We start from the raw sequence: 13,580 nt of genomic DNA, 5'->3' as shown, positions 1-13,580 counted from the left end.
TGGAGTGATGGTCAATTTGCCTCATGTTAATTAACTAATTAATTAAAATACATTTTTATTAATTTCAGGAAGGAAGAGGGAGAGAGAGATAGAAACATCAATGATGAGAGAGAGTCATTGATCAGCTGCCTCCTGCATGCCTCCTCACTGGGGATCTAGCCTGCAACCCTGGGGCATGTGTCCCAGTGGGGAATCGAACCATGACCTCCTGGTTCATAGGCCTATGCTCAACCACTGAGTCATGCCAGTTGTGCTGCCTCATGTTAATTTAAAGTTGAATTAGAACTAAGAAGTTGAAAGAGTAGCTCTGTATCTCTTAGGAAGATTTGTAAATGTAGAGAATTATCAATTGTACTGAAAGGAAGACAGGGTATTATTTCAAAAATTTGCAATGTGAACTTTGTTGATGTCAATATAAGTTTGCATTGATTTGCTTTATTGCAAGTGAACTTTGTGACATGCTTTAGGCCTTCAATTTATTGTATGAGTTTGGGGTTTTGCCACCTTACTGAAGGACAGAGAGCGTACTCGATGCCGCAGCACATTCTGTCAGAAGACGCAAAGCCAGATTCTCTTACAGTACTGGAAATTCTAAGCATGGTTGACCTGGTGGCGACCAGATGTTTGACCCCTCACGCTCAGGAGCAGATTTGTTAGTGCATTATTCAGCATTGTTCTAGAAAGAGTTCTAATCATCTTTGGATTAATTGGGCGAAGGTTCAATCACTTACAGAGCTTATCTCGAAATAGGAGCTGATTTTATTTTGAGTGTTTAAGTAAATGAAACTCTTGGGTGTAATCTTCCTTCAGATAGATAGAAACCAACAAGTAGGCCCAGGCATATTTATATTTAGTGCAGCCACGCCCAGGGGCTTGATGCATGGTGCCCTTTGGAAAGGTCCTTTCCTCAAGTGGAATCTGAATAGAACCCCCCAGTGTTGGTGTGTTGTGCTCTTAAGCATCACTAGAGTTGTCGCTGAAAGGGAGCTGACAGAAAAACAGATTAAAATCGGGCTTGCTGCTTTGTTATTAACCCATTTTGTTTTTTTCTAAGTGAGGAGATCTTGGCAAATGATAGGACTTCAGTTTACCTACTTGTATCTTCTGACTAGCCACTGGGGCTGGCTGTGGAGTTGCTTTTTCTTGCTCTGTAATACAAGAAGCCCACACTTAAATGTCAAAGACAGGTTTTGTAGCTTTTGAGATGGGAGCATCAAAAACAATTGAGGGAGTTGTTTTGGGCCTCTAGAAACCCAGCGTTACTGGTTCATGAGATTGATCAGGTTACAGGGTTCATTTCATGATAAACTCACAGGAGATCCAGTTATAAATTAGGATGTCATTTTGTTAATTTACTCTGGGAAATAATGTCTTTTTAGGAATTGGAGGATACAGTAGTCCCCTTTTCCACCGGGGATACAGTCCAAGACCCCCCAGTAGATGCCTGAAACCAAGGATAGTACAGAACCCTGTAAATTCTATGCTTTTTCCTACATGCACTTTATGGCTTCTTTTTGGCATATCCAAATTAGCAGCATCACTGCAGGTAAAATAAGGGTTACTTGAACACAAGCGTTGCCATACTGCAAAAGTCAGTCTGATAACGGACATGGCTACTAAGTGACTAACAAGCAAATACAGCGTAGATATATTGGACAAAGGGGTGATTCATGTCCTGGCTCGGATGGCGAGAGTTTGTCACACTACTCAGAATGGTGTGCAATTTAAAACTTAAGAATTATTTATTTCTGGAATTTTCCATTTAATATTTTTGGACCTTGGTGGACTGAGGGTAACTGAAATGTGGAAAGTGAAACCTCAGATAAGGGAGGATTACTGTACTTTATTTACCAGGCTCCAGACACACCTTTTGGTGATCAAGAGCTCTGAAAACTGTTAGTGAACCTTGAAGTGTGTTAGTAATGACAGAACAAGAGCCTGTGGAATTAATGGTCTTAAAGGAGCTTTCATGTATTTTACGAAAAATAACCCCTTTCTGGATTATTTGTTCTTCTTGAGAGCATTGGCACTTTCCTATCCAGCTCTACCACAACTGTCCTCAATTAAAAAAAAAGTTTTTTTTTGATATGATATAAAATTTGAATTGTGAGAAAGTATAAAATGAAAAGTAATTCTGTTCTCCACCTCCATACTAATCCTCTCAGAGGTAACCATGAGTAATGATTTCCTCCCATTATTATTATTTAAATATATTTATTGATTTCAGAGAAGAAGGGAGAGGGAGATAGAAACATCCTATATAATAAAAGCCTAATATGCAAATCGACCGAATGGCGGAATGACTGGTGGAACAACTGGTCGCTTATGATACACACTGATCACTAGGGGGCAGATGCTCAACGCAGGAGCTGCCCCCAGCCCGCAGGCCCCCCGGCCAGCCAAGGTGGGTGCCAGAGGGGGCGGGGCTGGCAAGCGGGCTGGGCCAGGCCGGCCAAGGCAGGTGCCAGCGGGGGCCCCTCGATCGCCCCACTGATTGCCCCACAGATCAGCCCTGATCGCTGGCCAGGCCTAGGGACCCTACCCGTATATGAATTTTGTTCACCAGGCCTCTAGTCATGATAAGAGAATCATTGATTGGCTGCCTCCTGCATGCCTCATACTGGGATTGAGCCTGCAACCTGGGCATGTGCCCTGATCGGGAATGGAAGCATGACCTCCTGGTTCATAGGTTGACGCTCAACCACTGAGCCACGCCAGCTGGGCCTCCCCATATTATTTATGTATATACTAACTTATATGGACTTAAAACATGTTGTATAAATAAGATTATATTTATTCTTTGCATTTTTAACTTACTCTGTAGCTTGGGTCCTTTCTGTACCAATCTATCCAGCTCCATCCATTCAGTTTAATGGATGCACAGAATATATCCCTGTAGCACAATTTCTTTTAATACATTTATTAATGGTACTTAAGTTATTTTTAGTATTTTTGTTTTTCCATACACTCTTTAAGAAATGTCCCTGTACACACATATTTTATTTTGTGAGTACATCCAAGGTAAATTTCTAGCAGTAGAAAGGTTATTGTTTATTTTGCTAGACATTGCTCAATATCCCTCCAAAGAGATTGAACCAATTTGTACTCCCATCATCAGTGGATGACGGAGTCTTTCCCCATACCCCTGTCAAATGTGGATATTCACAATCTTAATTTTTGCTAATCTGAAAATATATTAATATGCATTTCTTTAATTATGAGTGAGGTTGAGCATCTTTGAATTATTAATCAGTTTTTTCCTTTGTAGCTTTCTAGGTTAATTTCCTCTCTTAAATACTTTTGTACAGATTGCTACTCTTCTTTTCTATTTTAACTTTTTTTTCAGACACTACACTTTGGCTACATAATTATTTCAGTTAGAATTTTCTGGAATTCTATTCCCTTTTTGATAATACAGTATAAGAATGTAACAAATGAATATTTAGTTCCCATTCAGTGTATGTGGATATTTTCTGAATGATCTTGTAAGGCAGAGAGCATCTCTTACTGTGAGTCAGTTCTGCAGATGAATAAGCTCATTTACCTTAGCACTTAATCTCCAAGTTCCAAAGGCAACACCCACATTACAGCCCCAGTGAATGTCCTGACGCATGCCAAGGAATTCTTCTTGCTACCTTAGCCCTGGGGATTAGGATTTTGTATTTAGAAGTTTATTACTGTTTATAGAGTTTGTGATTAAACTTGATAAACAAGAAAAGTGAAAGAATTCTTTGGGGAAATGAAGAGTCTTTTGTTATTTTTCTCTCCCTATATTCCCCTCTGAATTAAAATGGAAATGTTTCTTCTCTTTGTGACACAAATGAGGTTAATTTCTTTCCAGCAAAGGTCAGTGACCTTGTGGCAAGTGTCTACAAGACCATAAAAGCAAAGCTGCCTCTGACCTTGAGAAGTATGTCATTGTACCTATCCAATAAAGATACCGAGTTCATCTTGTTTAAACCTGTTAGGGTGAGTATCATGATAATTTATTTGAATGTTGGCCAGTCTCTTCAAGTGTTCTGGCCTTGTCTACCATTTTCCTCTTCCTGTAGATACTTAAAAATACTATAACTTCCTGTTGGCATACTATTCTGGTGAAGTTAACTAATAATCTCTGTGATTCTTGAAAGGTTTACAAGAGGCATTTATCTGATTATACCTGCCATCCCCCTCACTTTGTCACTGAAGTACTTTCTCCCTAAAAGTAGAAATTAGTAAATAAATACATAAATAAATAATTAGACCTTCACATTGGATGTGTGGCCCAACACTTGAAAGAGCAGTCTTTAAGGGATTACACCTGTGTTACTGGTGAGTAATGGAAATAAATGGCTTGTAGCAGCCACTAAGGTATTAAATGTCAGAGCAAATTTAGAACTCATAACTTCCAGCTCTACTTCGGGCTCACATCCTTACCCAAGGCGTTGGCTGATTTTTAAAGTACAGTTTGTGTCTAGGAACTTGATTGTCTTTTGTTAAGAAATTGCTGCTGAAGGTTCTCTGGGGGACAGGACTTGCTATGGTTTGGTTTTTCCAGGAAGCATTCTATGATAAGTCTTACTTGGGTTGTGCTAGCATGTGAAATATTAAGTGCAAACTATGTCTTTGGTAATCCCATGAAAGACACATTTCCTTCACTCGTTTTGGCAATTATCATTACGATTTAACTTTCTTAGTGCTCCATGTTTAAGATGGCTGTAGATGTCTTTAGTGACTCACTTAATATGATTGCCTTTTCTCTTTCTCAGAATAATGTTCAGCAAGTCTTCCAGAAGCTCCATGTTTTGTTAAAGGAAGAGTTCAGTCCTGAAGATATCCACATCATTGCTTGTCCTACTATGGAACAGGTAATCCATAGTCCGAAGATTCTTGTTATTTAGTTTTTTGAGTAAATATTGTATAATATTTTATTCTGATGAGCAAGAGTTCAAACTTTGTCAAATTTTTGGTGATGGTTTTATAATAAAACAATGGGTCCATGCTGCCTCTCACTACCCGAGCCGATTAAGCAGAGACAGGGTTGAGTCATATATGAGCGTTTATTCCAGTATTGCCGGCAGCATGGGAGAGTAGCAGGTCATCCACAAAAATCGGCTCTGCAGCCCACCGTAAGCCAGCTGCTTATATTGGTGGAAGTACAAAGGAAAGTAGGCAAAAGGGCAAATCGGCAGTTTACAGATATGCAAAAGGACTGGGGATCTTCAAAGGGCCTAGTGATATGCAAGGGCTGGGGTTACATGGGGAAATAGCCAAGGGTATGCAGAATGAGCAGTTAACAGGTAAGTAGGCTGGAGATTTGCAAAGGCCTGCAGGTATGCAAAAGGTCTGGGGATCTTCAAAGGGCTGGCGATTCTGGTTTCTGGCTCTGGTTTCTACAATAAAGTTGTTAATCTTTCCATGATGATGGGCAGCTCCAAATAGGGGGGGAGGGGGCGGGCTACATTTCCAGGTGAGCTCCCAGGTCCTGTGTGCAGCTGCCAGCCAAGTTAGAATGTGCCTTCTTTAGTCAGAACAAAACAATCACAGTTAACAGAGCAGGATTAATATTTATTACAGTACTAGCTGGTTCCCCAACATTCTATTTCTGCCCCCTTTCAGTTTTAGAATTTTCAGTTGCTTTTTAATCCTTTCTAGTATTGAAAGTTGGTGTGTTTAAGATGAATGAACTGTTTGTGAAAGATTCAAATAGTGGTATTTAGGTTGCTGAATAATTTTGTTTGCAATGTTATGAAAAGAGGCCCACATTTCAAATGAAAATGTTATTTTAGAGATAAGATGTTAGAAGTATTTGTTTTTAGAAAACTCAATATAGAACTTAGTTTGTGATTCATTTGGTTCAGTCAGCAAGTTTTTAACCTATTATGTATTAAGAGTAAGCTGGTTCTATAGATGATATTTTAAGTTTAGTATTTTAGTATAGTAAGAACTAGAGAATTTGGGAGAAAGTGGTAAGGTTGGTGAGAGCCTAATTGGAGTGGATGGAGACTGAGAGGAGAGAGATTAGAGGTAGAGCGTGTGGGTAAATCTTTTGAGGGATTTTTTATATGGAGAGAGAAAAGATGGGGTGGTAGTTGGAGGAGAAATGGGTCATTTTTTATTGAAATATAATTCATATACCATAAAATTCACCCGTTAAAGTGGACAGTTTATTGGTTTTTCATATAGTCACAGAATTATACAACCTTCACCACTAATTCCAGAACATTTCTTTCCTTCCTTCCTTCCTTCCTTCCTTCCTTCCTTCCTTCCTTCCTGCCTTCCTTCCTTCCTTTTTAAAAAAATATATTTTTATTGATTTCAGAGAGGAAGAGAGAGGGGGAAAGAGAGAGAGAGAGAGAAACTTCAAGATGAGAGAGAATCATTGATTGGCTGCCTCCTACATGCCCCCTCCTGGGGATTGAGCCCACAATCTGGGTATGTGCCCTTGACTGGAATCGAACCCAGGACCCTTCTGTCTGGAGGTCTACGCTCTATCTACTGAGCCAAACCAGCTAGGGCTAATTCCAGAATATTTTCATGCCCCCCCCCTCCTAATCCCCCCCAAGAAATCCCATACCCATTAGCAGATTCCCCATTCTCTACTCTTCTACTAATCTACTTTTTGTCTCTATGTACTTGCCTACTCTGGCCTTTTATGACTGGTCTTTTTCTCTTAGCATGTTTCCAAAGCTTATCCATGTTGTAGCATGCATCAGAACTTTGTTTTTTCCCATGGCTGTATATATTCCTTTGTATGGATAAAATGGATCATAGTTTAAAAGCTATCTCTGTAATTCTAGGGTTGTACATTAATAGACTTTTTATAAGTTATTTGAAGTAATTATATTCTGTGATTATATTATTAACTATAATTTAGTTAGGTTTGTTTTTAATATTTAGAGATATTTTCCCCCATTTTGATTTAATTTTGTTTTTTAATTAGATAAAATATTTACATGGTTTCCAAGTCAGAATTATAGACAAGGTAAATCTGGAGATGTCTTGCTTCCCATTCCAGGACCCTACAGCCTTTTCCTTTTCCCCCCTGTAGATAATATTTTTGTTATTGAACTATAGGTAACTTTTTATTTGTCATTGTTATTAACCTTCCTTTTTTATTTTGAAAAATGGGGGAAATGCATGTTTATTTGTTCATGAGGAAGAACCAAAGAGAGGGAAAAAGTTATGCTGGAAAAACGTCCTTGAGTAGAGAAGGGGGATGGAATCTCAGGAGCTGTTGGGAGGTGGAGCCTTTGTTAGATGCCTGGGGTTCCGTCTGTGGAAAAGGAGAGAAGGCTGAGCGGGGGGCACATGTGCGGGAGTAGTGGATGTCTTGGGAGCTCATGGAAGCTGTCCTCTGCTTCACGTGTGTGAGTGAAACAGGAAGGTCACCGCTGAGAGTGAGGTGCTAAAGCTGTGAGGAGGAAGGCTCAGTTGAGTTCAGTGGTTACAAATCCAAGAGAGACCATTCAACATAGTTGTCTAATTTTTTTCCTTCAGTCATAGTCAGCTGCATGATTGTAAGTGGGGAGTAGCGGGGCAGGACTTATTAAGAACAGAATTCCTGAGTTTTCACGTGACTCCTGTCAGCGAGATGCATGCTTTAGTGTATGTGTGCATATATCTGTAACTTTAAAAGATTTACAGTTTGTGCAACTCAATTGCTTTGCTTTTCGTCTTTGTGTTCCTTATTCTTTTGAGCCACTAAATTATTTTCATGATTTCCCAGTGGATTGAAACCTACAGTTTGAAAAACATTTTTTTTTGTGACCCTCATTTTTTCTGTGCCTTGATTCTGTTTCAGAACTGTTAACATTTTCTAGATAATAGCTGGTATTATTGCCTGCTGCCAAGTGCTGTCCTAAGCATTTGCCATGTATCATCTCATTTAATCTTCGCTTGACCTTCCTATATTTACCCCATTTTATTTATGAAGAAGCTGTGCCCTTGAGAGGTTAAGTCACTTGGCTAAGAACTGCCTGGTGGAAACCAGAACCTTGTATTTCCATGCTATGCATTGTTCCTGGAGGGAACCATCTGGTTTACTCTCACTTCCTTGCTCATTTTAAATTTCCCTGGAAATTGAATTTTTGTGACCCATTTCCTTTTTAAAAATAATTGAATTTATTGGGGTGACATTGGTTTATATAATTCTATAGGCTTCAGGGATGCAATTCTATAATACATCAACTGTATATTGTACTCTGTTCACCACCCTAAGTCAAGTCTCCTTCCAATGACCCGTTTTCTTAAGACCCAATGTATGGCAGTAGAGACGGTCCCTGACTTATGATAGTTCAACTTACGATTTTTTGACTTTACGATGGTGTGAAAGTGATATGCATTCAGTAAAAACTGTACTTGGAATTTTGAATTTCATCTTTTCCTGGGCTAGTGATATGTGGCACAATACTTTCTCATGCTGCTGGTCAGGGGCAGAGCGCCACAGCTCCCAGATCACGAGGGTGAACAACCGACATTCTACCGTGGGCACCGTGTTAAATGCGTTTGCCCAGCCGTGGGCTAATGTAAGTGTTCTGAGCACGTTGAAGGTAGGCGAGGCTAAGCTGTGATGTTTGGTAGATTAGGTGTATCAAATGCATTTTTAACTTAACGATATTTTCAACTTACAGTGGGTTTATCAGGACATAACCCCATTGTAAGTCGAGGAGCATCTGTACAAATATTTTTGCAACTTTATTTTATAATTTCAAACCTGCAGAAAAATGCAAGAATGGTAATAAGGAACTTGACTCAGCTGTTTAGTTTGCTTTATTATTGTTGCTTTCTCCTTTCCTCTCCCTCCTTGCCCCTCTTTTTAAGTCATTTGAGAGGAAGTTGGGAGACACTGTGCTCCTTTATTTGGAAATATTTCAGTGTATTTCTTAAAAATGAGGAATTCTCTTACTCTGCCCTCCCACAATGCTCAAAACAGGAAATGTAACGTTGATACTATTATCTAACCCACAGTCCATATTCAGGGCTCCAGCCCAGATGCTGCTGCTTGTCACAGCTCTTTAGTTTCTCTTAATTTGGAGCAGTTCTGTAGCCTTTTTGCCTTTCTTTGCCTTGACAGGCCAGTTGTTTTGTAGAATGTCCCTCAATTTGAAGTTGTCTTTCTTCTCATGGTTAGATCCAGGTTTTATATGTTGGTCAGGAAAAACACAGAGGTGATTTTGTGTTCCTTGTACTGGATTATAGGGTTATTTTTTTTTAAAATATTCATTTTAGAGAAAATAAGGAAGAGGGAGAGAGAGAAACATCAATGTGAGAAAGAAACATGGATTGGTTGCCTCCTGTACGCACCCAACTGGGGATTAAACCTGCAACCAGGAATCAAACCCGCGACCTTCAGTGCACAGGACAACGCTCCAACCAATTGAGCCACACTGGCCAGGGATGCATGATTATTTTGATTATCAAAATAGTTTATAGAAGGGTTCACTGCTCTGTTCATTTAGTTGAAAGTCTTGCTAGGGCCTGGGTGACCTGCCGTGTGCAGGCTGTCATTTCCCCTTTGTCACCAGGTGGATGTCTCTGGCTTTCTGGCAGGCTCCGTGTCACAGCCCCCTTACAGAGTGGCCAGGGCCCCTGCTCCTGGGTTCAGTAAGAATGAGCGTGTGAGCGGAAATTCACTTGTCATGCCTGTTCTTATGCTTTTGAGAGTCTTTCAAAGAATTTGTCATTCATACAACTCCTCTGAAAGCACACTCTGCACAGAAAAAGGTGGAGTTGATGATTTAGGTGCATTTCTGTCCCTTGTCAGTGTCGGTCTGTAGTTTTTTCTGTCGTCCTCGTTGGACTCTGAATGAGTTGAGGGTCTGGATTAGGTGATGTGTGTAACTCCCCACGGGCCTCCATCAAACTCCGTGCCCAGTGGCAGCTTCAGCAATCAGGTCAGCATCGCAGGTCCAGTTCATACCTTACAGCCATGTTACCCGTTCTCTTAAAAATCTTAGACTTTTCCTCTCATCCTGTTTTTGAGGCTCTAAACAACTTTCCCGTGGTATTCCACAGCAGAACTAACGTCGCCTTTCACCTTGTTTTACAGCTGAACCTCTTACTGTCAGTTTCTAAGTAACCAGACCAGTCCGGCGGAGCTTGTAAGTGGTCTGTCCAGGAGCGGCTGAGAGGCAGGCGGCTGCGGACGCGAGGCACTGTCCTGGGAATGTCCCCGAGAACCACTCAGGCGTGCTCCTCCCCGCGGACTGCAGGGTGACATACAAGCAGGGGGTTAAAAATGGCTGTTTCCCTTGTAAAAACATCAAAATGCCAAAGATTAATCTATGAGCAGCAGTACTTGCTTCATTTAAATGGCCTCAAGAAATGTAAGTTTTTAAGAGGTAACCATGGTGAGCACGCGGTGAAATGGTTCTCTGCAAAAGATGTGCAATGAAAATAGGTTGCAATAGATAGTGTGGAGAAGAACTTTATGGAAATACTGCTAATTAGGAAGCTTCTAAGAGTAAGGTTTCTTAACGCGTGAAACACTGCAACACTTTTAACCACTGAGCATTCCACAGTGATTATTATTATTTTTTTACTTCTAGAAATGTTATTTCTACATTCAATATAATGTTTCTCCTGTCACATTGAAATTTAGTTAGGAGTAGATTGGATGCTTCTGAGAACACATGCTGCTTTTCTGGGAATTCAGGGTGTTATCTCCTGTGTTTAAAAAATACATTTTTACTAGAGGCCCAGTGCACGAACTCATGTATGGGTGGGGTCCGGCCGGCCCACCTGATTGGGGCTGTTTGGGGCTGGGCTGGCCGGGAGGAGGGGCTGCGGGAGGTTGGCTGCTGGCCCTGGCCCTGATCGGGGTCCATTCAGGGCTGGGCTGGCAAGGGGTAGGGGGAGCCTCCTGTGGGGAGGGGCCACAGGAGTTGGCCGGCCGGCCCCGCCCCCGATCGGGCTGGTTGGCTGGCTGCAGTGCGCGTCATAGCGACCGGTAGTTCTGGTCGTTGCAGTCGCTTGACGTTTATATATATATAGATTGTTATTTTGTTAATCCTCACCAGAGGATATTTTTTCCATTGATTTTTTTTTTTTTAGAGAGTTGAAAGGCGGGGCAGGAGAGGGGAAGAGAGAAACATTGATGTGAAAAAGATATACTACTCGTTTGCCTCCTGCATGCTCCTGAAATGGGGCTGGGAAACAAATCTGCAACCCAGGTACATGCCTTTGACCAGGAATTGAATGCATGACCCTTTGGTGCGCGGCCAGTGCTCTACTACTGAGCCACGCCAATAGGGCTCTATTTTGGGAAGGTAAAATATCATCATCATCATTATTATTATTATTGAATTTATTGGGTTGACATTGATTAACAAAATCATACAGGTTTCAAGTGTACAACTCTGTAATGTCCTCTGCACACTGCATCGTGTGCTCACCACCCAAAATCAAGTCTCTTTCTGCCACCCTTTGCCCTCCCTTTGCCCTCTTCTACCTCCTCCCACCCCTTTTCCTGTGTTTTTGATGTGTTAGTTTCAAGAGTCAGGGACCTCAGGGAAGGTCCCAGTGTCTGTATTCCTTGAATTGCAGGGGGTTGCAGCCTGCACATGTGCAGGATCTAGTGTGAATTTTCATGGCACAACAGCCAGTGTTTGTGCCTGGGAAGTACTGTCATGTGTGCTAACTGTACACACAGGAGAGAAGGAAACCTGATGAATAGCATATCTCATGCCTGCAGGTCAAGGTTACCAGCCTTCTGTACACTGCCTTCAGGTTTAGTAGTTCTTTATATTCAGTGGTTGTGCCTGTACCCGCTACAGCAAATACATTTTACTAACAAAGACAAGGAGGATGAGGATGGCCCACCCTTAGCATCTACCACACTGTATCAGGGATCGTCAAATACATTATGCACTTCTTTGAATTTTCCTACAAATACCTATTTCCTGGGTGGGTTACTTTTGCCTCTGAGAGTCAATGCAGCCTGCTTTTTAGATTGAAAGGAATTTTGAGCATTCACACACTAGCCTAGAGATGGAGCACTGACAGGTGTTGTGGAATGTGGCCAGCAGACCTCATTCTGCGTGACTAGCAGGCTTTCTCATCCCCTTAGAGCAGATGCCCGCAGTGTGTAGGTAGGTTACATGTCTGTCATTTTAAACAGGTCACTCGTTTTTCAACTCAGTTTAAGTTAGTGATGTATGTTGCTTGATAGGGCTATATTTTGGGAAGGTAAAGAAGATCCATATTCATTCTTTGACATGAAATGAATGAAATAGGAAGATTGAATCTACTTCCATTTACTATTTAAAATACATGTTTAATGAAATATACTGTAAAATACCCAGTTTTGTGTATTATGTTGTATATTTGATTTTTAAAAAGCCTTTCCAAAGAAATAAGGGCATGATTAATGTACTATACTATGATTGATGTAATTTGATGTACAGAGCAGTGTGTGTTCTTAAGGATCAAAATATTTGACAGCACTTGTTCTCGTGTTGAATCTTATTTCTGAAACACTCAAACACCTTACCAAGTGCTGAGTAGGTGGTAGTGGTCCAACTTGTTTGCTAAATGAATATTTGTTTAAATCTGTACAGTTTCAAGTGTTTACTTATACAAAGAGTGTACATACTTTCAAATAATTAATTTAAAAGGCTTTATATTATTTAGCTAGAAATTGCTGTTTTTAAGAAATGTGAATTTTTAAAAAAACAAAGATTTTTGCTTCCTAACGTGTGTGTTGTGTGTGGATTCTTTAAAAAATTTTTTAATTGAAGTTGTTATTGCACTAACTTGTGGATTCATGTGCAGTGGTGAGAAATAATACAGACAGATCCCAGTGGTAACATCTTGTAAAACTGTAACACTTTACATCACAAGCAGGATATTGACGTCGGTGTGCTCCGCCAATCCTACTCCGACTCCCCCACTTTTACTTGCAGTGTGGGTTCTTTTGGCAAGATGAATATTGTGGAAAGACATTTCTGAAGCATCTTAATGCTTCATTAGTTGAAGGAATTTAAATTTTTCTTTGTTTACAAAACTGCCAATTTCCCCAGTACTGTCAGCACAAATGGTTGTGTTGAAATTTAGCATTATTGAGGTAGCAATAACAACAAATGTGTATTTCCCCCTGGTTTAACAACTCCATAGCTTAAGTTCTCTTCTTTTACTGCCTTATAAGTGAGAAAGAATAGTGTCACCGCAGTTTGTCACAGGCCGTTCCTTAAAGGCAGCTGGGATGCTGGCGAGAGACGCTACTCAGAGGCACTGGCTTCCCTGCCTCCTTCCTGGGCGCCCTTCTCGGCGCTCCTCCCGCTAACCAGCTCGCCGCCTGCTCGCCCTCAGCAGCCGGCCCGGCAGCTGCTGGGAACTTGAAATAGTGGCACCCGTTAAATAGTGACCCGATGAATACATTTTTTTCTTTTTTGAAATAGTTTTTAAAACTATTTCTGATTTTAAAAATGTTCAGTATTAGACATTTCTGTAGTGTTTGAATTTTAACATAAACTGTGAAAGTCTTTAATAAATAAACCCTGAAAGGCAAATTGCTATGAAATGTTTGGCATATAGCATCTGGGTTTGTCTATGTATACTCTAAAAATTTTTCTTACAAGATTGAATTCTTTCACACAGTT

At 40.6% G+C, this 13,580-nt stretch overlaps 1 protein-coding gene across 1 annotated transcript in view; it reads left to right on the top strand.

Moving 5' to 3' along the window:
- The window catches only part of COG3 (component of oligomeric golgi complex 3), an 83,883-nt gene extending 71,209 nt beyond the window's left edge, over window positions 1-12,674 (top strand). Inside the window, exons 21-23 of the mRNA XM_008145562.3 lie at window positions 3,842-3,969; window positions 4,749-4,847; window positions 10,031-12,674. Coding sequence (XP_008143784.1) covers window positions 3,842-3,969; window positions 4,749-4,847; window positions 10,031-10,060 — 257 coding nt within the window. The 3' untranslated portion in view covers window positions 10,061-12,674. The remainder of the gene's footprint in view (window positions 1-3,841; window positions 3,970-4,748; window positions 4,848-10,030) is intronic.
- Window positions 12,675-13,580: the final 906 nt, after the last annotated feature.

This window comes from Eptesicus fuscus, chromosome 8 (assembly GCF_027574615.1).
Source record: "Eptesicus fuscus isolate TK198812 chromosome 8, DD_ASM_mEF_20220401, whole genome shotgun sequence".
Lineage (NCBI taxonomy): Eukaryota > Metazoa > Chordata > Mammalia > Chiroptera > Vespertilionidae > Eptesicus > Eptesicus fuscus.
Note: the sequence above shows the minus strand (reverse complement) of the source record. Positions and strands in the feature narration are given on the sequence as shown.